Source organism: Artemia franciscana, chromosome 3 (genome assembly GCF_032884065.1).
Source record: "Artemia franciscana chromosome 3, ASM3288406v1, whole genome shotgun sequence".
NCBI classification, from domain to species: Eukaryota; Metazoa; Arthropoda; class Branchiopoda; order Anostraca; family Artemiidae; genus Artemia; species Artemia franciscana.
In genome coordinates, this window is record NC_088865.1 from 43,450,504 (window position 1) to 43,477,770 (window position 27,267).

The 27,267-nt window shown below is 37.4% G+C and overlaps 1 protein-coding gene across 2 annotated transcripts in view; it reads right to left on the reverse strand.

Moving 5' to 3' along the window:
- LOC136025295 (xylosyltransferase oxt-like) overlaps positions 1-27,267 on the reverse strand; it is a 141,409-nt gene that overhangs the window by 67,586 nt on the left and 46,556 nt on the right. For both annotated transcript variants that reach the window (XM_065701185.1, XM_065701186.1), the window contains exon 5: positions 5,253-5,410. In XM_065701185.1, coding sequence (XP_065557257.1) covers positions 5,253-5,410 — 158 coding nt within the window. The remainder of the gene's footprint in view (positions 1-5,252; positions 5,411-27,267) is intronic.

Sequence of the window (27,267 nt, forward strand, 5' to 3'; positions counted from 1 at the left end):
TGCTACAACCTGTGTCATCCTGATGCTAGGTCTTGTTCCAATACTACTTCTAACGAAGATTTTCTTGTTGCTTTTGCGGGACTCTTGGGAAGACTGAATGTGATATCAAGTCTAACTTTGTGGCATTATTCAAGAGAGTTATTTCATGGTTTAATGCGAATTACTTTGTCTTGAATGGTAGTAAGTCACATTTTCTTATCTTTTCCTGAATTGGTATAGCTTTCCCTCAGCTTACGCACCTTCAGGTATCACAAGGCTCCTTGTGTAGACCAGAGAATCGGGTGGTCCGGTTTCTTGGTATCCTGCTTGATGAGAGCCTTTCATTCTGAAACCATATAGCCATGATTAGGGTTAAGGTCTCACGGAGTTGGGGTATCATTCGAAAACTTAGACACACATTTCCTGGATCTACTCTGAAACTTCTTTTTTTCTGTCTTGTCCAGTCATATGTTTCTTATTGTCCCATTGTATGGATATCTACTTTTCCGTCTACACTGTGGTCAATTTCTGTCATGTATAATAGAGCACGGCATCTGGTTATGGACACCAACCGTTCCTCACTAACACCGCTGTAAAATATACGGTCTATTTACATTATTTCTTGTGCTTCTTTTGTCTTTCATCAGCTTTACGGCAATCTTCCAAAATAATATCTACATTCCGCCTAACCATACTATTTGATCAGATTTCAATCCTCTAATTACTTGTCAACATGTCTGGAATTCACTACCTTCTTCAGTATAGAGATGCCACTTGTTTGGGACTATTAAAAGGATTCTTAAGGATCATTTAATAAAGAATTAAATAGAATAACTTTTTTTTCTGTGAGGAGTTGATGTCCCTTGAGTTCTGTTCATGGTGTATGGTTGTCTTCTCTGCGCTTTGACTCTCAGGTCTCAGGTATGTTCTCTATGTTCAGGTATGTTCTATTGTTCTTTTTTTGTAGTTGTTGCTTATATTGCATCCCCCTTATATATATTGCTTATATTGAAGTTGTTGCTTGTATTTTTTTCATCCCCCTAGTATCCCTGGCCATGGAGCCTTTCGGGGGGGAATAAGTGTATTGTAATTCCATTTTGAATTTTGTATTGTATTGTATTGAATAATAAACTTCTAGCTTCTAACTATATATATATATATATATATATATATATATATATATATATATATATATATATATATATATATATTTATATATATACTTAAATATATGGATTCTCGTTGTCACTTGTCTTCTATCCGCAGACAATTTGAGCGGTTTCTTGATGTCATGACGCAAACCACAGGTTCGATACAGCTATCCTGTGAATATGAAAAATATGAATTCTTTTTTAAAGAAGACGGCTTCACCGCTGTGCCACGTTTTCGGCACGTGGCAGGCTTCTATATATGGATTCTTATTGTCACTTGCCTTCTAACCGCAGTTAATTTGAGCCTTTTCTTAATGTCTTGACGTCACCAAAAGTTTGATACAGCTGCTCTGTGAAAAATACGAATTCTTTCTTAAAGTCCTGACCTATTTAGATTGATTTTGTGGCCAGTCATCGCTGTTCCTTGTTTTCCAACCCTAGATTTACTTGTCCGTTTTTGTTCATCTTTACCTATGAAAGTTTCATTTTCTGGCCAGTAATCGCTGTTTCTTGTTTCCCAACAAGAAAAAATGTAGATTTCATACTGGCAATGTAGATGTCATTGTAAATTCTTGTTCATCTATACCTCAGAAAGTTTTTTTAGATTCATACATCATCTCATTTAATTTCCTAATGCGTTACACAAAACCAACACTTCTTTTCCAGTTTCCAACTACAGATCAAAATTTTTTACAGATGTTCAAAATTTTGTTTAAAATTCAATTGTATTTTCACTGTCGTTTGTTCCCTGCCATTTTCTTTAGCTGTTGCGATTCTCACTTTCACCAGTTTTCTAATCATATTTATCTGTGCTTCATTTTCATCAATGAAACCCTTAAATTTTTTATATAACCTTGCATTAGAATTGGTGCCTTTGTAGAACTACAATTCTTTTGTTGTTGGACGTTCGCCTTAGCCTGTCTTTTGTCATTTTGAAAAACATAACGCCAAAACTTTGTTTTTTAACCAAGGCTGATGCAATATCAGGTTCTTGGCTAACGTCCTTATAAAACCTAACGTCGTTATTTATAGCTATTTCATTGCTTGGAGCTTTTATAAAGTGTTAAACGTCAACTTTAGCCCCGGTTTATCCTTTGTCATTACGAAATACTTATGGCAGAAATTTTTTTTTTTTTTTTAACCAAAGGCATGGTAAGCATTGATGAACTTATACATATCAAAATCCCAACCACAATTATCATAATTATCATTTTCAATTTTGGTAAGTTTTGACTCCGCTGTCGCTTAACTTCTAACCCTATTTTTCTTTCTCCTTCATTTGGATTTTCGTTTCTTGAGACAATTTGCCAATTGTCTTAACTTTAGTTGTCCCTATTGGTCTAGTTTCACATTCCGGTCCAGGTTGAAGATTTGTTAATTGTCAGGTGGTGGGACAAAAACTTCTTTTTTTTCCGACGAATTATCATTTATAACACTTTTAAATTTTCGTTTTTTGGGTCTTGTCTCATTTCATAGTCCATGTTGTTGATTCTCAACCGTTGTGAATTTAATTTATTCGGGGTGTTCTCTTGGTCTTGTCACGTTTGATAGTTAAGGTGGTTCCAATGATTGATCATTTTAATTCTCAAAGATATTTGATTATTCGACCAAGTACAATTTTCACCAACGATTTTTACTAAGGCTCAAACTTTCAGCTTTCTTTTTTATGGTTTTTGAATTTTTGTAATCCCTTGTCAAAATATATACAAATATTTTTGCATTTACCAGTTTTTGCTGTTTAAGTAATTTAATGTAAGCTTTTCCATGCATGAATATCATCAATTTTTCCACGTAAGTGTGACAACGTCATTGTAGTACTGAAATGATGTATAGACAAATGACGTCACTGACGTGAATCTCTTTTTCAAAATTAAGGCTGTTATTGAATTTTCTCAGACTTATGATCTGTCTAGATCATTTTTTTATGGGAGAAAAAACAAGATGAAGCCGATTTTTATGCAATGGAGCCATTTTCAAGAAAAAATAAATAGATAGGCTACATAAATATTAATACAATTACCCCTCGTTTGTAAAGATAACGTATATATATATATATATATATATATATATATATATATATATATATATATATATATATATATATATATATATATATATATATATATATATATATATATATATATTAAATCTAAGGTTTTATTTTTAAACTTTCTATCTTAGTATCATGTTGGTGTACTCTAAATATGATAGTCCTCCTTTTATCCATCAATTTTCGATTACCAACATGTCGTTATTTTAGTGAGATTAAATAAAAAAAAAATAATTTTTTTAGCTGAAAGTAAGGAGCGACATTAAAACTTAAAACGAACAGAAATTACTCCGTATATGAAATGAGTTGTCCCCTCCGCAATCCCTCGCTCTTTACGCTAAAGCTTTTAATTTTTTTTAAAAAGTAGAATTGTGGCAAAGAGTCAAACTTTAGCGTAAAGAGCGAGGGATTGCGGAGGGGACAACTCATTTCATATACGGAGTAATTTCTGTTCGTTTTAAGTTTTAATGTCGCTCCTTACTTTCAGCTAAAAAAATTATTTTTTTTTTATTTAATTTCTGAACGTTTTTGAATTAATGCATGTTTGGTTTTGGCTCTCCGCACATAAATTATTAAAATGAAATTTGTATAATAATTCTTTTTTCTTTGCTAAATGGCTTTCTCTTAGTTTTGATCAGACGATTTTGAGAAATAAGGGGTGGAGAAGGAGGCCTAGTTGCCCTCCAATTTTTCGGTTACTTAAAAAGGCAACTAGAACTTTTAATATTTAACGAACGTTTTTATTAGTAAAAAATATACGTAACTTAACAATTAACTTACGTAACAAACTTTCATAACCTTATATTTTTAATATGTATACGAGGGAGTTTGTACCCTCGTTAATACCTCGCTCTTTACACTAAATCGTAAGTTTTGTCCCAATTCTTTAAGAATGACCCCTGAATCAGAAAGGCCGTAGAATAAATAGTTTAAATTACTAAAAATACTTTAGCATAAAGAGCAAGGTATTTATCTCCTCCTAAATACCTCACTCTTTATGCTAAAGTATTTTTAGAACCCCTCATATGCGGAATAATCTCTGTTCGTTTTAAGTTTCAATGCTACTTCTTCCTTTCATTTGAAAAAACGTTTTCATGTTTATTTTTCATTGTTTTCTTATAGTAATGCTTGAGAATCCTGCGCCCTTTTCATTGAATTTTTCTTTCCCCATGACAGATTCCTCCAAGGAAAGATCCTCCAACATAGCCCCCTCTCCTCAGCCCCACCCCCAAGCAAAATAAAATCCCCCTGAAAACGTCTGTACACTTCCCAATAACCATTACTATATGTAAACACTGGTCAAAGTTTGTAACTTGCAGCCCCTCCCCCAGGGATTGTGGGGGAGTAAGTCATCCCCAAAGACATAGTTTTTATGGTTTTCGACTATGTTGAACAAAATGGCTATCTCAAAATTTTGATCCGTTGACTTTGGGAAAAAAATGAGCGTGGGAGGGGGCCTAGATGCCCTCCAATTTTTTTGGTCACTTAAAAAGGGCACTAGAACTTTTCATTTCCGTTAGAATGAGCCCTCTTGCAACATTCTAGGACCACTTGGTCGATACGATGACCCCTGGGGAAAAGAAAAAAAAAAAAACAAAAAAAAAAAACAAACAAATAAACACGCACCCGTGATTTGTCTTTTGGCAAAAAATAGAAAATTCCACATTTTTGTAGATAAGAGCTTGAAACTTCTACAGTAGGGTTCTCTGATACGCTGAATCTGATGGTGTCATTTTCGTTAACATCCTACGACTTTTAGGGGGTGTTTCCCCCTATTTTCCTAAATAAGGCAAATTTTCTCAGGCTCGTAACTTTTGATGGGTAACACTAAACTTGTTAAAACTTATATATTTAAAATCAGCATTAAAATGCGATTCTTTTGATGTAGCTATTGATATCAAAATTCAATTTTTTAGAGTTTTGGTTACTATTGAGCCGGGTCGCTCCTTACTACAGTTCGTTACCACGAACTGTTTGATTTATCACTTTCTATTAAAAGGATTTTATCCCTATTTGAACTTTTATTTATGCTCATATTCTATAAGTGAAACTATTCAAATACAAAGATTTACCTGTCTCAAGTCAACATGTAACAAATAATAATGCTTTGGAGAATAGAGGGCTTGTAGCATTTGTTTAATTTGCCGGATTTTTCTTCCATTAAGACCTATATGAAAAGCCAAAACGGCGGGAGAAGTTTCATGGTTTGGCAGCTTTGGGGGCTCGATTTCTGAAAAAAAGAATACATTAGAATGATTCTAAACTATTAGAATTCGAGAAAATAGAGCACAATTATTTAATTAATTTGCCGATTAATTACTTAGCCAATTATTTAATTGCTCCCATTCAGAAGGTCAAAGACTATTGGTGTATAAATCATCGTTAATTTTGAGTTATATGCCAGAGCCATGTTAACTTCTCTAAAAGTTAACATGGATTGTTATGTGGGTGCTATTTTTAGTAAGTTTCTTTTTCCAAAAAAAAAAGCATTTTCTCTTATCCTTTTTTTTGTCTCTCTGCTTGTCTCAGTTTTTTACTCTTTGTCTCTCTCCTCTCTCTTTCTTCTCCCCCCCCCCTCTCTCTCTTTCTCTGTAGCACCTTTAGCGACACCTTCTACGCTTCTCGCTAGAATAGCAAGATATTCCTCGTAATCTAAAACTAAGAAAGTTGAGCACTAATTTGGCATCCATGAGACTCAATGGCTGTCTCCATTACCACTGACATATCACTTACTAAATATTAAAGAATATATTTCGAAAAAAAAAGGCAAAAATACCAAAAATGTATTAATTATACGAAAAGCACAAGAAATATGGGAAAACCGTAAAGAAATTAGGGAGAGTGCAAACTCAAGGCACCCCCCCTCCTGGGTGCGTTCCTCTAGCAATCAGTATCCGATAATATTCATAAGATACCAATATGCCATGTATGTTTTTTTTATCTATTTGATAAAATATTAAAACTATCGAGCTGCGTTCCTGATTTTAGATACTTTATAATATCTTAGGTTTTAGGATTTAGACGCTATCTCCCCGTCCTTCGACTCATAGGGCATCAATACGTTACTGCACGACCAACTTCGTTTGACAAATCTTCTACTTATTCGATGACATCAATTTTAAAACGGCCTAAAAACTTTGGCAAGAAAGTTATTGTTTCAAATATCGAAAACATTAAAATAGCGATCAGAATAAGTTGAAAGAAATTAATTTTTGTCAAAATTCAGTACTGGATCTTGTCCAAGGATACCAAAAAATAACATCCAACCAAAAATGCTAGTAAGTTATTGGCAAAAATCTAAGTATGTCAAATTCTCTCAGTAATTGAAACTTGCTTTAAAAAAGCTTAACATCTTAAGAAGTCTTGGAAGCTAGATTTTCAAGTTTGAAAAATAATCACAATTATATATTCTACCGTTGAATTTCTAAGGTCAAATGACGAGAATGGATAAAAGGGAAACATGATTTAGTTGTCAATGAATTCTTAGCAATAATTAAACTTTATTATAAATAAGCTTGCCAGGACATGGCCAGGACTTAGATCCATGCTTTCCAAATAAATGTTGGTAAATATAGCCAACGTCGCTTTTGTCAGCCAACACTGCCCAATGCTTATAGTCCAGGACTTTTAGCTCAAAAAAGGGTCGAACCCGGACAAAATTGCAATATAAACGAAAATGGTACCAAAATGATCAGAAAAAAATTCTGTACAACATACTAAAAGTCCCCATAAATCCGAGTGGGGCGAGTACCCGAAAAACAGGGGAAAAGGGGGAAATGCGGGGGAAAATGGGAAAAATGCCGAACATGCCCAGAAAATAGTTTAAAGTGAGTTTTCTAGGGTTTTCACATACGCTGATTACGAAATTGACATCCAAAATTCAGTATAGAAAAAGAGTACTACGGAAAACGGGGGAACAGGGGAAAGAGGGGAGAAAAGAGAAGAATACAGGGTAGGGGTAGAAAGCGGTTTGGAAGATATTTTCTGGGGTATTCCTATCTGGTGATTATGAAATTGAGATATAAAATGATATACAAAAATCGATTAACATAAAACGGGGAAATGGGGGGGAGGGGAAAAAGGAAAATATACAGGGTAGGGGTAGAAAGCATGTGGAAATGTGTTTTCTAGGGTTTTTCTATCTGCTGATTATAAAATTGACATCTAAAACAAAGTTCGAGAACAAATACAGGACTCGTTACTCGACGCTGTACCTCCCCTACTGTTGTCTTCGATGGATACAGCGCTGGTCCAACCACGAAAGATGCTACGCACAACCGACGGTGTAAGGGAAGCCATCATCAAGTGATCGATTTCAGTTTAGGGATGAAGCTCCAGAAAAAGAAGGAAGAGTTTTTGAGCAACTCTCAGAACAAACAGCGAATTATAAGCTACATCGGGGAAAAACTCAGAGCCAAAGGATTTGAAGTCGTCCATGCGAAGGACGATGCTGACTATCTAATCGTGAAGACTGCCGTAACGAAAGCAGAAAACTCTGAAACAATAGTTCTTGGCAACGACACTGACCTTCTGATTCTACTCTTGTATCACCTCCCGCCTAATGCAAAAACACTTTACTTCGAATCGTCAACGAACGCAAAAGAAGCGATAACACGGTTCTGGTGCCTCAACGAAGTGCAAAAAAAAATGCGAGAAGTATCCAGGCTGCTTCTGGTAGGGCACGCACTCTTGGGATGTGACACGACCTCACGAGTTTTCGGACTTGGAAAGCAAGCTGTGCTACCTCTTTTGAAGAAGAGCGAAGTGTTCAGAAAAAAATGCAAAGTGTTTCTGGATGAATCATCGTCCAAAGATGAAATTGTGAAAGCGGGTGAATATCTTCTCCTCAGCTTGTATAAAGCACGACCAAACGAAGATCTCACTAAGCTGCGACATCGAATTTTCTTGGAAAAAGTTTCTTCGTCTAATACTACGGCGTTTGTTAAGCCTGAAAGGCTTCCGCCAACCGAAGCTGCAGCTTCATTCCACTCCCAGCGAGTGCGCCTCCAGGTATCCCGTTGGAAAGGGGAACCAGCTGACCTCGACCCGGCTGACTGGGGTTGGGTCCTCAGAGACCATAAATACTCACCTGTGATGACCCATTTGTTGCCCGCACCTCAGACTCTTTTGAGTGTCGTGAGATGCAACTGTAAGACAGGCTGCGAGAACTCGCGATGCAGCTGCAAGAAAAATGGATTAGCGTGTACGTTCGCGTGCGGAGAATGTCAGGGTATCAACTGTTTGAACAGGGACAACGAGATTGTCGAAGACGAGGAGCTCGACTAGTGATATCAATGCTGTGTTTTTCAAGTCAACTATACTGCCTTCGAAAGTGCAAATTTTACATATAATAGCCATTTTATATATAACTGCCAAGCGGTTGTTTTCTTTATGTTTAGTAATTCAAATGGTTGTAAGAAATGTCTGTGATTCAAGAAAGTACAAGTTTGATACTTAAGCGAGTTATTTTGTCCATAGGCCTACTTATTAGCCATTAGCAGCTGGCTCAGGAGTCAGGCCTCCCTTCCCCTTTTCCGTTGTTTCCTCCAGTTTTGTTCGGTTTTCATGGTTCTCGTTTTCTTTCCTTCATTTTAGGGGTCAGTTTCGTGATCAGCAGATAGAAAAACCCTAGAAAACACATTTCCACATGTTTTCTACCCCTACCCTGTATATTTCCCTTTTCCCCTCCCCCCCATTTCCCCGTTTTATGTTAATCGATTTTTTTATATCATTTTATTTCTCAATTTCGTAATCACCAGATAGGAATACCCCAGAAAATATCTTTCAAACCGCTTTCTACCCCTACCCTGTATTCTTCTCTTTTCAACCCTCTTTCCCCTGTTCCCCCGTTTTCCGCAGTACTCTTTTTCTATACTGAATTTTAGATGTCAATTTCGTAATCAGCGTATGTGAAAACCCCAGAAAACTCACTTTAAACTATTTTCTGGGCATGTTCGGCATTTTTCCCATTTTCCCCCGTATTTCCCCCTTTTCCCCTGTTTTTCGGGTACTCGCCCCACTCGGATTTATGGGGACTTTTAGTATGTTGTACAGAATTTTTTTCTGATCATTTTGGTACCATTTTCGTTTATATTGCAATTTTGTCCGGGTCAAACCCTAAAAGTCCTGGACTATTATCTTCTCTGATATAATCCCCGTGTGTTAAAATACACCAAATTTTAATTCTAGTAATTTTCGAAGTTACTTAATAATTTAAAAAATATGGTAAAATATTCTAAAGATAAGGTAATCGTCAAGACCAGAATTCCAATACATTTTTGTACTCTGGTTCCATAAAAAAAATAATAATAAATAAAGACAAACAAACGAGTGGAACATTAAAAAAATGAAAATTTAATTTATGCTCCGCTAAGCATCTATGATAAATTTTAAGTCTAACTAGCAATTGCTGTCAGAGTAAAATTATAATAAGAACTATTTGATAAGTCAAATAAGAGTTATATCGTTATATGGCCGTAATATGGTGGCACTCGTTGATGAAAACAAATATTTTCTGTACTACAGCACAAATAATGCATTATGTGTGTAATTTGGTGAGTTGAGCAATTATCTATTTCCGAGCATGAATTTTTTTATTAGCCCGTCAAAGTGGAGTTTTAAGATCGACATTTTTTTCATATAAAAAAATTAGTAGCTTGAATAACAATTTTTATATCTGTTCGATAAATTTTACAAAATGTATTTTATTAGTAAAAAATGGCTGTAAAAAATTTAGTTCAGATACAGGATTTTTAAACTGAATTTTTATCATTTTAATTGTCCACCACTGTAGCACAAGTGCGAAGTTGAAACCAACGAAGGACATGAATCTATCTCACATCTTGAATTTTATCGACGTGGCTGTCGTGTGGCTTGAACATGTGACCTTTTAAAAGTCAAACAAAACGAAGTCAAATCATAAAGTAAGTCAGCCAAAAATAGATCCTGACAGAGGTTGTTATAACCGTTACTGGTAATCAAAATATACATTTAAACGTATGCATGTGCTGTCTTTAAATTATTTACTGGAGCATCCTGCTTGATGCAGACACGGGGATTGCACGAGTGAATTATTCCAAATATTGTAAGTTTTTCTTATATTTTCCTAAACTAACTTTTAGTATTAAAAACCATAGCGGAACTGATATTTCATGTAGCCCAAACAAGAGTCCTCTTGTCATCCACTGTGTTTTTTATTGTGTTTTTTAGTAGGTTTGTTTCATGTTTTATTTTTAGTAGGTTAGGCTAGTAGGCAGTTCAGTAGTTATTATTAGTAGATTAGTTTTCATTTTTACTAATTTTGTATTCTTCTTGTATCATCACAATTTTAGAGGATAGAAGTTTTATTATTGCTATCATTGTGAAATGGTGTATCAGAAAATATCAACTAGTGTTTAAAATGAAGTATATTTCTTGTTTCATAGGAGGTGATAAAATCATCAGCAGTCCTTTTTCATAAACAAATGGCAGCCTGCTAGTATTAGAATTCAAATACAAGAACCATAAGAATCAAGCCCAACTCTTTCCACTTGGCTTCTAATCTCTATTCTTTGGGGTCACTAGAATTCCACTCATTAATACGTTTTTTTCTCACATAAATAAAAAAAACACTGTCTTACTTAACTTACTTAAGTCCCGTCCATCCTCACGGGACGTTTTGGGGCTCTTTTGACAGGGCATGAACTAGGGCTCGGTACGTTGTTCTATCGTGTGCAGTTCGAGTCAACTCTATCATCCGCTTTCGGTCAAAGTTTTCAATCCACCTCTTGCGGGGTCTTCCTCGTGGTCGAGATCCGTCTATGATTCCTTCGAGGGAGATTTTTGGTAGACGGTCATGGTCCATTCTCTTGACATGCCCGAGCCATCGCAGTTGTTGTCGTTTGATTTTATTTAGGATTGTGTCGGGGGACTTCAGCCGTCTTCGCACCTCCTCATTGGTCACATGTTCAGTGTAGGTGATTCTTGGGATGCAACGGAGACATCTCAGTTCGAATGCAAGTAGGTTGCGCTCATTTTCAATCTTCAGGGTCCAGGTCTCACACCCATATATAGCAATTGGCACAATCAGGCTGTTGAAAAGTTGAACTTTCAATGGTTCGATAGGTTTCAGCATTTCCAGATATTTGTGAGCCTATTAAAACAGGAGCTATCAAGAGTTAGACGGCGTTTGATGTCGAAGGTATGACAATTGTCCGCTGTGAGGAGACTGCCCAGGTAGACAAATTGGTCGACCGTTTCAACTGGCTGATCATCAATCATTATGGAAGGAGTAGCTGCTTGTTTTTGGCGTGACGTGATCATAACTTTCGTTTTTTGGCGTTAATTTGCATGCCAAAAGGTTTTGTGGCTTCGTTGAGACAGTCTGCTTGTCTTTGGAGATCAGCGGCCGTTGCAGAGAGCTGGTCGATGTCGTCAGCATAGGCGACCTTGTTTACTAGGACTCCACCTATTTTAGCTCCATGTTCGTTTGGTATCAGTGACAGTATGGCGTGAAGAAACAGGTTGAACGGGTGAGGCGACAGAATACATCCTTGTAAAACTCCCGAGGATGTTGAGAATTCATCAGAGAGTCCATCAGTGGTGAGTATCCGGCTTCTGGATTGGCTGTATATATTCTCAATAATCGTGACGATTTGGTCGGGGATACCGTAACGTCTTAGGATGTGCCACAGAACTTTCCTCCAGATTAAATCAAAGGCTTGCCGAAAGTCAATAAGGAGATGATATAGGTCTCTGTTGAACTCGACAAAGCGTTCCATGAGCTGACGAACGGTGAAGATTTGGTCAATGGTCGATCGTCCAGGTCGGAAGCCAGCTTGGTATTCACCCAGAACGGAGGCTACAATAGCTTGGATTCTACGTAGGAGAATTTTGGTCATAATTCTGGTTTGATGACTGGTCAATCTGATCGGGCGGTAGTTCTCACACTCTCTTTTTGAGCCTTTTTTGTGTATTGGGACCACTGCTGCCTTACACCATAGCTGAGGGACGTGGCCCGTTGACCACGCGGCTGACACAACTTTGTGGTACAATTCGACGACGTCCTCTGAGTTAATGTTAATTAGTTCATCAGTGATACCGTCCGGTCCTGGGGCCTTCCTTCGTCTCAGGGATCTTATCGCTGCCTCAGTTTCTGATTTTAAGAGTGGTTGTGGAGGTTCTCGATCATTAATGGGAAAGGAGTTTAGGATGCTGGGATCGGCAATGTTCTGTGGATTTAATTTATTTTCAAAATATTCCTTCCATCGTTCGAGTTTCATTTTTGCGTCGTTGATGGGATTTTTTTATTTGTCTATGATTTCTGTGGAGATGGGATCTTTCCTGCTAGACAGTTACGAACTGTTTTGAAGATTTTTTGACTGTTTCCGTTCCTAAACTGGGTTTCGCATTCCTTGCATTTCTTGGTAACATGGTTACGCAAGGCCTTTCGGACTTCCCGTTCGACTCTCCTTTTGAGATATTTATAGGTGTCTCGGCTGCATGGGTCAGCTTTGTTGTCGCAGAGACGCTTTTGGTTGAATAGTTGGATTATTTCTTCAGTAATCCACGGCTTTTCGTCTTTCGTTTTCCTCCCGAGGACATCATTTGCTGTCTCCAAAACTGCAGAAGTTGCATGCTCAGCCAGTTGACCAATCTTTTCGACGGTAGTGAGGGAAGTGAAGTTCCCTAGGATAGCTTGGAATTTTGACGATAGGCTGGTGGTATAGGCGCCTTTTTTATGGGGTCGCGAAGCAGCTCTGTCCTGCATCTAGGGATTCTTGTCGTCTTAGGGAGTCGTATCAGTCTTAGCTTGAGTTTGGACATCAGGAGTGAGTGATCTGAATCAAAGTCTGCACCGGGAAGGGATACAGTATCCATTATTGAGGACTTCCAGCGTTTAGATATCAGCACATAGTCTATCAAGTTTTCGATTACTCCGTCGGGGAATCTCTACGTGACCTTACGGCGGTGTCTGTGTTTAAAGGCGGTGTTAGTTATATACAGGTTGTTTTCTCTACAGAAACTAATTAGCCTTTCACCTCTTCCGTTCAGTCGGCCATGGCCGTGTGGTCCCATTACATCTCTCCAATCAATCTGATCGTTGCCCGTGATAGCGTTGAAGTCGCCCATGACGATGAGCCTATCTTTCTTTGGTGTTTGGTCGGTGACACTTTGAAGTTGAAAGTAGAAATGTTCACATTCTTCATCGCTTCGAGCAGAGTCAGGAGCATATACCTGGATGATGGTAAGGCTTGACATGGATCCCTTTAGTCTAATGGCTGCTATCCTTTCTGATATGGGCGTGAAGGAGATCAGCGCCTTTTTTGTAGTTGGTGAGAGGATGAATCCAACACCCTGTCTGTGAGTGCCATCGGTGCGTCCCGAGAGTAGGAGAGAGGTTCCAGAAATAGTTTCTTCACCGGTTCGGGAGAGGTGTGTTTCAGATAGCCTGACTAAGTCCCAATTGTATCGGTATAGTTCTCTCAGTAGTAGATCCATTTTTCCTGGTTTGGCCAAAGTCCGGGTGATGAGTGTTCCTATGTTGAGTACAGTTTTAGTAGAGATGGGTCGCAGGGTATCCTCATCCCATCCGGGGGTCGTCATAGGCCTATAATGATCGTCGGCTTCCCCGTACGCGGTAGCATGTTCGTCGGCTTCCCCGTACGCGGTAGTATGTTCAATATTACTTCCATTCGCCATCATCATCATCATCATCAAATCGCTAGGTTCGTCGGTTTCCCCGGACGCGGTAGTAATTCAGCTTTGATTCATAGAGCCCATAATTCATTTGTTAAAAGGAAAGGTTTCAAGGCTGGTTAGGAGACGGCGGTAAGCCACTCGTCTCCGTCAACTTGCAGAGGCCGTTGTTCGTCGCTAAATCATCCGTACTTTCGCAGTTTTCCTCCTGAAGAGGATCCTCCCACGATGATAATCTGCCATACCTTACGACTTTACCCATTTTTGGGGGAAGGTTTGAAGCTGACAGGACATATCCACACACGCTGGTGGGCCCAGCACAGTCTACATCAGAAGGGCCTCCTTTCTCCTCCACCTGAATTTATGTCCCCCAGGAGAGGGTACCGCAGTTATATTTTAAGACCCCCAGGGGCTGGGTCCCCCCTTGCTCCGCGCCTCCATCACCACTGGAGGTACCCTGCATATCTGCAAGGCTTTCCCCTATCCGCCACCTGGGGACGCGCTGAGTGGCCTGGGGTAGGCCCCTACTGAGAAGGTGACTCAGTAGGTACTCAAAAAACACTGTCATTTTAGCAGAAATTTCGTTAAAAACAATGTGAACTTAGTATGCGATCGATCTATTTTTTTCTTTCTTTTCTTAACTTACATCCAATTTTGCAAAATAAATGAGTATTGTTTAAAGTTACGGAGTGAATATTTCCTCATTTCCAGTGAATCGTTTCATCAAGACATATTCAAGCAAGAAGACATACAAGACTGAATACAATATAGGAAACACGAATGTTGCAAATGTCGCATACTAATTCTCATGAGTTTCATAAATAACTAAACTTTCTTATTGTGCTGCAAATACCATCAATAATTTAAAATATATACGAATTTCAATTTTCTTACCATTTTTGGTAGACTTGGTTATGGACAGTATTTTGTTTCTAGTGGACACCGATTTGTCTAAAGCAGTGGCGTCGTTTGGGGAGGGCTAGGAAGCAGCTACCCCACCAATAATTTAGAATAAAAATTATTATATAGTCCATGACCCTTGAATCTCTGGATGTAGAGCCCTCTTAATCACCCCCACCAATAAAGATGATGGAGCTACACTCCTGGCTCAAGGTAATGCCAGCGAGGAAAAGTGTGATTTTTACTCTACCTATTAAATCCTTGTTACCAAACAAAATATTAAGTTTTTCTAACTTGTACCATTATACTTTATTTTCCATGAAAATGACTTTGAAGAGTTTAGAGGACGTGTCAAAACTTAAAAGTGAACAGAAAAAAAGGGCTGCTTCCTCTTCAACGCCCCGCTCTTTACGCTAAAGTGTGACTCTTTCTCTCAACTCTTCTTTTTAAAACAGTAAAAAACTTTAGCGTAAAAAGCGGGGCGTTGATGAGGAAGCATCCCCTTTCATATACAAAGTAATTTCTGTTCGTTTTAAGTTTTAATGTCGCTCCTTACTTTAAGTTAAAATAACTTGTTCTTTTTTATTTAATTTCTGAAAGTTTTTGAATCAACGCATGTTTTGATTTTGGCTCTCCGCAGAGGAATAATTAATCGTTTTGATCAAATGATTTTGAGAAAAAAAGGAGCGGGGGAGGAAGCCTAGTTGCCCTCTGATTTTTCCTCGTATACATAATAATTTCTGTTCGTTTTAAGTCTTAATGTTGCTCCTTACTTCCAGTTGAAAGAACTTTTTCATATTTATTTTTTCATTGTTTTTTTTTTTTTAATAATGCTGAAAAATCCTAAGCTCCCTTCATGGAAATTTTCTTTCCCATGACAAATTCCTCGATGGAAAGCTCCCCAAAAACATCTCCCTCTTCTCAACCCCTCCCCCGACCAAAAAATCCCCCTGAAAACGTCTGTACACTTCCCAATAACCATTAATATATGTAAAACTAAGCACTGGCCAAAGTTTGTAACTTGTAGCCCCTCCCAAGGGGACTGTGGGGGAGTAAGTCGTCCCCAATGACTTAGTTATAAGGTTTTCCGACTACGTTGAATAAAATGGCTATCTTAGAATTTTGATCCGTTGACTTCGGGAAAAGAATTAGCGTGGGAGGGGGCTTAGATGCCCTCCAATTTTTTGGTCACTTAAAAAGGGCACTAGAACTTTTCATTTCCGTTAGAATGAGCCCTCTCGAAACATTCTAGGACCACTGGGTCGATACGATCACCCCTGGGAAAAAAAACAAATAAACACGCATCCGTGATCTGCCTTCTGGCAAAAAAAATACAAAATTCTACATTTAGATTAAATAAAAAAAACAAGTTTTTTTTAACTGAAAGTAAGGAGCGACATTAAAACTTAAAACGACCAGAAATTACTTCGTATATGAAAGAGGCTGCTTCCTCATCAACGCCTCGCTCTTTACGCTAAAGTTTGACTCTTTCTCTCAATTCTTCTTTTTAAAACAGTAAAAAACTTTAGCGTAAAGAGCGGGGCGTTGATGAGGAAGCAGCCTCTTTCATATACGAAGTAATTTCTGGTCGTTTTAAGTTTTAATATCGCTCCTTACTTTCAGTTAAAAAAACTTGTTTTTTTATTTAATTTCTGAACGTTTTTGAATCAATGCATGTTTTGATTTTGGCTCTCCGCTGAGGAATAATTAAAACAAAATTTGCATTTTTTTTTTGGCTAAATTGCTTTCTCATAATTTTGATCGAATGATTTTGAGAAAAAAAAGAGCGGGGGAGGAAGCCTAGTTGCCCTCCGATTTCTTGGTTAATTAAAAAGGCAACTAGAATTTTTAATTTTTTACGAATATTTTTATTAGTAAAAGATTTACGTAACTTATAAATTAGCTTACGTAAAGAACTTTTGTATTCTCATATTTTTATTACATATATGAGGGGGTTCGCTCCCTTGTCAGATCCTCGCTCTTTACACTAAAGCTTAAATTTTGTCCCAATTCATTAAAAATGACCCCAGAATCACGAAAGCCGTAGAATAAATAGTTGAAATTACTAAAAATACTTTAGCGTAAAGAGCGAGGTATTAGGAGGAGGTGAGCCCCTCAAATGGGTAATAATTTCTGTTTGTTTTAAGTTTTAATGCTGCTCCTTACTTCCAGCTGAAAAAGCTTTTTCACATTTATTTTTTCATTGTTTTTTTAAATAATGCTAGTAAATCCTGCGCTCCCTTCATGGAGATTATCTTCCCCCATGACAAATTATCGATGGAAAGTTCCCCCAGCATATCCTCCTCTTCTTAACCCCTTCCCCAACCAAAAAAATCCTCCTGAAAACGCCTGTACACTTCCCAATAACCATTACCATATGTAAGCACTGGTCAAAGTTTGTAACTTGTTGCCCCTCCCACGGGAGTAAGACGTCCCCAAAGACAAAGTTATAAGGTTTTTCGACTACGTTGAATAAAATGGCTATCTCAGAATTTTGATCCGTTGACTTTGGTAAAATAATTAGCGTGGGAGGGGGCCTAGGTGCAATGCAATTTTTTTGGTCACTTAAAAAGGGCACTAGATCTTTTCATTTCCGTTAGAATGAGCCCTCTTGCAACATTCTAGGACAAGTGGGTCGATACGATCACCCCTGGGAAAAAAAAACAAAAAAACAAATAAACACGCATCCGTGATCTGCCTTCTGGCAAAAAATATAAAATTCCACATTTTTGTAGATAGGAGCTTGAAACTTCTACAGTAGGGTTCTCTGATACGCTGAATCTGATGGTGTGATTTTCGTCAAGATTCCCCCTATTTTCTAAAATAACGCAAATTTTCTCAGGCTCGTAACTTTTGATGGGTAAGACTAAACTTGATGAAACTTATATATTTAAAATCAGCATTAAAATGCGATTCTTTTGATGTAGGTATTGGTATCGAAATTCCATTTTTTAGAGTTTTGGTTACTATTGAGCCGGGTCGCTTCTTACTACAGTTCGTTACCACGAACTGTTTGATAGGAGACATTTAGATATGTAGATAGGATCTTGAAACTTCTACAATAGGGTTCTCCGATAAGCTGAATCTGATGGTGTGATTTTCGTTAAGATTCTATGACTTTTAGGGGGTGTTTCCCCCTATTTTCTAAAATAAGGCAAATTTTCTCAGGTTTGTAACCTTTGATGGGGAAGTGTAAACTTAATGAAACTTATATATTTAAAATCAGCATTAAAGTGCGATTCTTTTGATGTAAATATTGGTATCAAAATTCCATTTTTAGAGTTTTGGTTCATGGATCCCTTATTTTTACAAATGTATTTTCTTTTTATTTCAAAATTAGCCAATTCACATTTTGCAAGATTTGAACTAAAAATGTTGCTTCACGATGAATAGTTTCCTTGTTCCTTTTATTTTTCTTTTTTTTTGTCACACAGAAAGTGAAACTTGACAACTTTTTGTTTTATTATGGTACAACTAAAACATTGCTGTACTGTTTTCTAGTTGTATTACTATATAGCTGTATATTAGTGGTAGTAGTGGCCGCTTGACGCCGATGCAGCCACACACGCCTATCTTCCACCCAATCAATTTAAAGCTTCACCCACTCACAAGAAGTTAGATTTCCTTATAAACACTTCCTATCTGGGGACGACCTGTATTTTGTTTGGTTCTAAATAGCTTGCCGTAGGACCAACAAATCTGTCATCCTTCATCGGCAAAAAAAAAATGTCAACCTCAATATTCTCTTGTTATAGACCTAGAAAGGGGGATAGGACTACATCTTTAGTAAAATTTATTGTTTGATATACGGTCTATCAAACGGGTACCCTATTAGTATCCGTAGACAATTCCCCTGGAAACAATATGTTTTCCTTTGGAAAACTCTAACACAACCTCCACTATCTTCTAAAGTGTCCAATTTTCAGAGCTATGCTTGGCTTTGCCATCGCTGGGGTTTTTCACTATTCTAGTCTTGGGTCACAATTATCTTCCTATTCTTTCGAAAATTTGTAGCTGGGAAAAAAACACCCTGTTCCGTGGCTATTCTTCTTTTTTACATCTTCAAAGCATCCACCATTTTTAGCAATAATACTAGCCAGGTAAGTGAAACTACCCACGTATTTGATCTTTTCGTTACCCAAAACTACCTGTTTACCTCTATTTATTCAGCTTCATCTTCATTTTTTAACATTAATTTTCAAACCTAGTCTCGCACCACGAACTCTCACATCGTTTATATATTTGAGCTAGCATTTTTATCTAAGACACGAGAAATCATCTGCGTAATAAGAGTATGGGAGAGTTCTACCGTCCACTCGATTCCTTACTTTCCCAAAGCCTTTGCCTTGTTCCTTTAGGGAAATATCCATCAATATGGTATAAATGCAGATCGAATGCAAGTGATACCTTGTGTACCAAAGTTTGTGATAGCTTGGATGTGAAGGAAGATTTCTTTTGTGAGGAAGAATTAGCGCGACAGTACTAAAAGGATTAAAAAATAATAAGGCTTCAGGTGCTGATAGTGTAATAAATTAGTTTCTTAAATATGGTGGCTCTGAGGTTGGAAATAAGCTACTGAAGATTATGAATATGATTTTTGAAAAACGGGAAGTACCTAATGATTTTAGGAAAAACTTAATTAAACCACTGTATAAGAAGGGTGACAATAATGAGTGTCGTGATTATCGAGGCATTAGTCTGGTCTCTGTAGGTAGCAAATTACTTAGTAATATGATACTTTTTAGACTGAAAGATGATGTAGACAAAGTTTTAAGGGAAGAAAAGTGCGGTTTTAGAAAAGGTAGAGGATGTGTCGACCAAGTTTTCACTCTTAGGTTAATAATTGAAAAGTCCCCTCATTGTCAAAAACCTTTGGTCCTCAGTTTCATCGATTATGAGCAGGCTTTCGATTCTGTTGATGGAAGAGCTTTAGCAAAGGTCTTATCCCTATAACGTATACCAGAAAAACACATTAAAGTGATCTGTGCTATGTACGAGAATAATACTGCTGCTGTTAAGGTAGGAAATGAGGTTAGCAACTGGTTTTGTATTAAATCAGGAGTCAAGCAGGGTTGTGTTCTATCCCCCTTTATATGGATCATTTTGATGGACTTCGTCTTAAGGAGCACAGGAAAGGCAATTGGAGACCACAGAACCAAATGGGGAGGGAAAACGCTCCTGGACTTAGATTATGCTGATGATTTAAGCCTTTTAGATGAAAGTGTGAGCAAAACGAATGAACTTTTAGAGGTTTTACGAGTTCAGGGTGCTAGAATAGGGTTGAAAATTAATATTTAGAAGACTAAATCACTAAGGCTAGGAGTATGTGAAGATGAAAAGGTTACGTTGGGTAACGAAAAGATTGATCAGGTTGGCAGCTTCAGTTTACCTTGGTAGTATTATTAGTAAAGACGGTGGGAGCAGTGAACATTTTAAAAGTAGAATAGCTAAGGCTCAGGGTGTTTTTTCGAAATTAAAAAAGTTTGGAAGAATAAAAAGATAAATCTGCAAACCAAGATTTGAATATTGGAAGTTACAGTGATGACAGTGGTCAAATATGGCTCTGAAGCATGGGCGCTCCGAAAAGCAGATGAAAACTTACTAGATTTTTTCCAGAGAAATTGCCTACGGATTGTTCTGGGTACCCGGCTGACTGACCGTATTTCAAACAGTAGGTTGTACGAAAAATGTGGTTCAATCCCGCTTTTTAGGGCTATAATGAAAGAAAGGTTGAGAAGGCTGGGCCGTGTTCTGCGGATGAAGGATGAAAGTTTGCCGAACATTGTCCTTTTTGGCCAACCGTCTGGGGCTACACGGAAAGAAGGTCGTCCTCGTCTGGGTTGGGAGATGTCATAAATAAAGATTTAAAAGAAATGGGAACTTCCTGGGTGGGTGTAAAGAGGGAGGCCTTGAATAGGTTAGGCTGGAGAAGGAGCGGGCGTAGCTGTGTTGGCCTCAGGCGGCTTGATGCTGCAGTGACTTATTATTACTATTAGTAATAGTAGTAGAATACAACCGAAATTCGCTCCTAATTAAATACCAAACCAGCTACTAACCTCATTTCCTACCTTAACCGCAGCAATACTGTTCTAGTACATAGCACTTATCACTTCATTATATTTGTATAGTATCAAACAGTTCGGGGTAACGAACTGTAGTAAGGAGCGACCCGACTGAATAGTAAACGAAACTCTAAAAAACGGAATTTTGATGCTAATAGACACATCAAAATAATTGAATTTTTATGTTTATTTTAAATATATAAATTTCATCAAATTTAGTCTTACCCGTCAAAAGTTACAAGCCTGAGAAAATTTGGCTTGTTTTGGAAAATAGAGGGAACACCACCTAAAAATCACAGAATCTTAATGAAAATCACACCATCTTCTTCAGTGTATCAGAGAACCCTACTGTAGAAGTTTCAAGCTCCTATCTAAAAAAATGAGGAATTTCATATTTTTTGCCAGAAGACAGATCACGGGTGCGTGTTTATTTGTTGTTGTTTTTTTTTTCGTTTTTTGGTTTTTCTTTTTCCTCCCAGGGATGATCGTATTGACCCAGTGGTCCTAGAATGTCGCAAGAGGGCTCAATCTAACGGAAATTAAAGGCTCCAGTGCCCTTTTTAAGTGACCAAAAGATTGAAGGGTACCTAGGCCCCCTCCCACGCTCATTTGTTCCCAAAGTAAACGTATAATTTATAATTAATAATTATATAATAAATAATTTAGTTGTCATAGATAAGTCCCAGACTATTTTAAATTACCAACTTTTTCCTGATAACACAAGGAGGTCGTGGCATCAAAGAGAATGGGAGACGGGTATCAACAACGAAATCTAGTGTTTAAAGTTTAGTGTTTAGTTTAGTGTTTCAACTGCTGTTAACTTGTCTTTTCAGATATTTCAAATGCATGCAAGGATAAAAATGGAATTATGTCCCTAATAGGCTATCTTATTTAGCCTTTCAAGGTCTTCCAAGGCCTACCTAGGCTAATTTTTTGCAAACTGAATTTTGATGTAAATAATTTTTAAAAGCAAAATTCCTGATCAATTATCACTTAAAGAGCAATTTTAGCTTTAATCCTATTGCGTAGTAGATCAATTACATATGATATTTTTAAGACATTTTCACATAGAATAAAAAAAAATCGCCCTTTTTTTCGGTTGCCAAAACTCTAAAAAATGGAATTTTGATACAATTATTACATCAAAAGAATCGCATTTTAATGCTTATTTTAAATATATAAGTTTCATTAAGTTTAGACTTACCCATCAACGCTTACAACCCTGAGAAAATTTGTCTTATTTTAGAAAATAGGGGGAAACACCCCCTAAAGGTCATAGAATCTTAACGAAAATCACACCATCGCCTTCAGTGTATCAGAGAACCCTACTGTAGAAGTTTCAAGCTCCTATCTAAAAAAAATGAGGAATTTCATATTTTTTGCCAGAAGACAGGTCACGGGTGCGTGTTTATTTGTTGTTGTTTTTTTTTTTTCGTTTTTTGGTTTTTCTTTTTCCTCCCAGGGATGATCGTATTGACCCAGTGGTCCTAGAATGTCGCAAGAGGGCTCAATCTAGCGGAAATTAAAGGATCTAGTGCCCTTTTCAAGTGACCAAAAGATTGAAGGGTACCTAGGCCCCCTCCCACGCTCAATTGTTTCCAAAGTAAACGGATAAAAATTTTAAGATAGCCTTTTTGTTCAGCATAGTCGAAAAACTTAATAACTATATCTTTGGGGACGACTTTCTCCCTCACAGTCTTCGGGGGAGGGGCTGCTAGTTACAAACTTTGACCCATGTTTACATATAGTAATGGTTATTGGGAAGCGTACAGACGTTTTCAGGGGGATTCTTTTTTTGGGGGGTTGAGGGGAAGGTTTTATCTGGGACGATCTTTCCATGCAGGAATTTGACTTGTGGGAAGAGAATTTCCATGAAGGGGGCGCAGGATTTTCTAGTATTATTTAAAACAAAAAACAATGAAAAAATAAATATGACTGTTCGCATGTTTTACTCTTTACTTGAGCTTGGGTCTAAAACTTCTATTAAATCTCTATTAAGGTTTCGATATTGAAACCTTAATAATTTAATTCTGTTGTGTGACTAAAATCAAGCAGTCGGATTTCCGGGAATAAACCTGTCCACCACAGAGCTTAACAGAGAGTAACTCTAGAGTAACAGAGAGTAACAAGTAACTCTAGTGCTTACTTATCTATAATAGCTTTTATTGTGGGTGTATCTTTTACTTTGTTTTTCCGGGTTTTTGGATGTGTCTTATCCTGGAAACACCGACGACATATAACTAATTAATTGGTGTAAGGTTGGTTTGCCATAGAATGTTATAAGGTGTGTTCTTTTCAGGATCTAACCTTGCATGGGCGCACATAAACTGATTTTTAGGGAGGTTTACCTGGTCTAATCGGCATTTCCATTGCTGTATAATAGATATCTCAAAACAAAAATATAAAAATATAAGGTGACTTCATACAGCCAGGGGGGCTGACGCCCCCTGCCCCCCTCCTTACGGGCGCCCATGTCACCATGGGACGCTTTGTCCGATCTGCGACGTGACAATGTATCTGTTACTAACAACAAACTGTGAAAACGGATTATGCTAAAATTATCACCAAATAGTGGTCATTATTATAGGAACAGTTTCAAGAAGCATGATTCAACGTCTTTGATAATGCTAGACCTTTTGCGTCTGGACTCCACCCTCTGTTTTGGAAAAGTGTTTTAAATCTAATTGGTATTTTCTACCGGTATTGCAAATTTCTTCTATATTTGCCAGGTTTTGATCAGAGTAGGAAATTTGTCACTATGCCAAGTGCTTCTGATAGCCTACTATGCCTAATCTAACCCATCATCAGTGTAAAATTACTCCGGTGCTTGCCTACGGTTGCATCATCCCCTTACGTTCTTTAATACTTTTTGATTTATATAGTTGTTAATTATTTCCAATGCAGTTTATTTGTCGTGAGTTTCCTTTTCCTTTTTTATTTCATTATTTTTGATTTTCTAATGTCCCTTCACAGTGGAAGCCCAAAGTTCATAACTCCCTTTCACTGAATACGAAAATCAAATAAGTATTTCAATTGTTTCAAACTGAACAGCACTATTCCACTAAGTTTGCAGTTTTGAACAAAATTTCCATCCGAAGAGTATTTTCCATCCTTATCCAGCCTCAATACTCTAAAAACGAATTCATCTCTGACTTGCTTTATCTGTGTTTAAATGGGTCCCTTTTTTATAGTTCAATTTACTATCTACAAACAACTCTAACAAGCCTGATTCTAATGTTAGCATCAACATAACTGTACCAAATATTCTAGTCATAGGACTCTTAGCCGGTATGTCTTGACAGGTTATCATGTTGCAAGAGGGCATTGGGTGTGCCATAGCCTATGACCGGTTCTCTTTTACGATAAGTGTCTCCACGAGTTATGCGAAGTTACGCAATAGAGGTCGATGAATCTTGTAAAAAATTGCCTTTCTCTTGTCTTATTCCTTGTGTATTTTTCCATTATAATAGCAGGTATTAAGTATTTAGTATAAATACCGTCCAGGGGTCATAGCAAAAAATATATAAGGGCGGCCGACAGCTCGTTCAATCTGAGTGTTCGAATGCAGGCTTCAATTTATCAGCTAAGAGCCATTAAAGGCATCTTTTTTCTTATTACTTCTCATAAATAGAACTTACCTTTCCGTTCGAAGGTGGTTGAAGTTTAATTTTTTAGACTTTTCTTGGGCTATGTTATTGTATATTTCATTCACCGAAAAATTGTTTTATTTGAAAGAGGAAAATAAAGCTTTAAAAGACAGATACCAATAATTCTAGGCAGTATTTAATTGGTTTTGTATGATTTTAGTCTCGTCAAATGATTATAATTACTGGATGTGGGTAAAGTAACACGGAAAAGCAACCAAAACAAAATGTGAACAGAGGTAGCTTTGTTTTTCGCGATAGTTAATACCCTTGGATGGTCAATAATGCCCTCCGTTCACAATTTGTATGTTTGTATATTTAATCGAATATATTGTGTTTTAGTCTTTTATTGGTTCTTTTTTTCTTAAAGAAAGAAACGGCTTACTTAAACATAAAGTAAGGATGAGAAAGAGTTATCAAGGTTGATGGAGATACCTTGGCCGCGTACTACGTATGGACAATCCCCAGCTATCGAACGTAACGTTCCACTGGCCGCCATCGGGCACATGCCGCAGAAACAGACCCAGTAACACCATGCACCGAACGAGCCAGACAGATCTTCAAAACCTAAACACCTCAAACCAGTCTTAGTGGAAGGATATTCTGGCAATAGCAAATTTACGTGAAGATAGGCAGCTCCTTCTTGATGCCCTGGGTGCCTCCGGAGGAAGAGGCGGATCTAAGTTCTAAGGTAACGTAAGGCGTACTTTCTTCTTGAATAAAAGGTAAGCAGCATTAATTTTCTAGACAAACTCTGTCTATGAAAAAAAAACCTATTTTCTAGTATGTGTCTAAGCTCATCAACACAATCCCTCTGAGAATGATCAACAATATCAAAAATTTAATTATGTCCTCCAGTAGAGTGTGGAGAGAAAAAAACAAGAGAAGAAAAATTATCTTGAAACTAGGAAAACACATGTATCTGTACAAATAAGAAAAATGGAAATAAAACCCAAATATCTAACATCTGTCAAAGATTATTCAGCCTAAAATCAAAGAGGATACTTGATAAAAAAAAAAACGACCTTTAAATGCAAATACAAAGCCATACATTTTCTTACAAATTTCCAAGACCCCATTATGTCTTGATGTGGACTTGTTTCGGGTGCGAATCAGAATAAGAAGATGTCTTAGAAACCTATTAAATGGCGAAAAAATCTCTTTTTTCTTTTAAGACACAATTAAGAACGTTTAAAAGATGATTCTCTTCGATTGATGACATAAGGAGAAAAATAGGTATTTCATGGGCAGTAGAATAAATTGCATTGCTGGAAAATGTAGGACTTAACGCATAACCTAGTTTAATATTTCAAAGCGTTAACTTCCAACAACTACAAGAACCAACTACTTCCACTCATACGTTTAGCGATGTCGTCTGTTATCATTGCCATAAAAGGTTTGCAAAGGGGTTGATGATTGGGTTTGCGCTGCACTCCAGCCGCACCAATATAACTGGCGAGTGATGGACCGAACCAAAAGCCTTGGATATACTTATGGTAAAAGCATCGGGCTTTCTTTCATAAGTAATTATTGGAAGTAAGAATAGAAATCCCTTTCCAAATGGTTTCGAGATGAATGAGCACGCTCTGACCAGGTGATAGAATCCACAAGAGGGAGACTTAAACCCACGACAAGAAGCTGTCATTTTTTGGGAATACGAGCGATGGTATCGCTAATACCCAGATCTTCAGAATGTATTTTGTATTTGCCTATATTTTTTTTTAGGAACCTAACCCATATTTTCTCCAAGTTTTTGATTAACTTATACCCCAACCCCAAAATAAAATTTTGTGCATGTACATTCCTGCCGATACAGATTACCATCTCTGACATTACGTAGACTTAGGTTATGAATTTGCACAATAGTCCGTCATGGATTAGCTTAAAATTATCAAACAGTTCGTGGTAACGAACTGTAGTAAGGAGCGATCCGGCTCAATAGGAACCAAAACTCTAAAAAATTGAATTTTGATATCAATAGCTACATCAAAAGAATCGCATTTTAATGCTGATTTTAAATATATAAGTTTCATCAAGTTTAGTCTTAGCCATCAAAAGTTACGAGCCTGAGAATATTTGTCTTATTTAGGAAAATAGGGGGAAACACCCCCTAAAAGTCGTAGGATCTTAACGAAAATGACACAATCAGATTCAGCGTATCAGAAAACCCTACTGTAGAAGTTTCAAGCTCCTATCTACAAAAATGTGGAATTTTGCATTTTTTGCCAGAAGACAAATCACGGGTGCGTGTTTATTTGTTTGTTTTTTTTTTTGTTTTTTTTTTCCCCCAGGGGTCATCGTATCGACCAAGTGGTCCTAGAATGTCGCAAGAGGGCTCATTCTAACGGAAATGAAAAGTTCTAGTGCCCTTTTTATGTGACCAAAAAAATTGGAGGGCATCTAGGCCCCCTCCCACGCTCATTTTTTCCCAAAGTCAACGGATCAAAATTTTGAGATAGCCATTTTGTTTCGCATAGTCGAAAATCATAATAACTATGTTTTTGGGGATGACTTACTCACCCACAGTCCCTGGGGGAGGGGTTGCAAGTTACAAACTTCAACCAGTGTTTACATATAATAATGGTTATTGGGAAGTGTACAGACGTTTTCAGGGGGATTTTTTTTGGTTTTGGGGGTAGGCTTGAGGGAGGGGGCTATGTGGGAGGATCTTTCCTTGGAGAAATATGCCATGGGGGAAAAAATTCAATGAAAAGGGCGCAGGACGAATGTGGTCACGTTAGAAAAAAACGTCAAATTAAGAGCTTAACATACAATGCTGGGTGTTCGGAGCCTCTCTATTATGG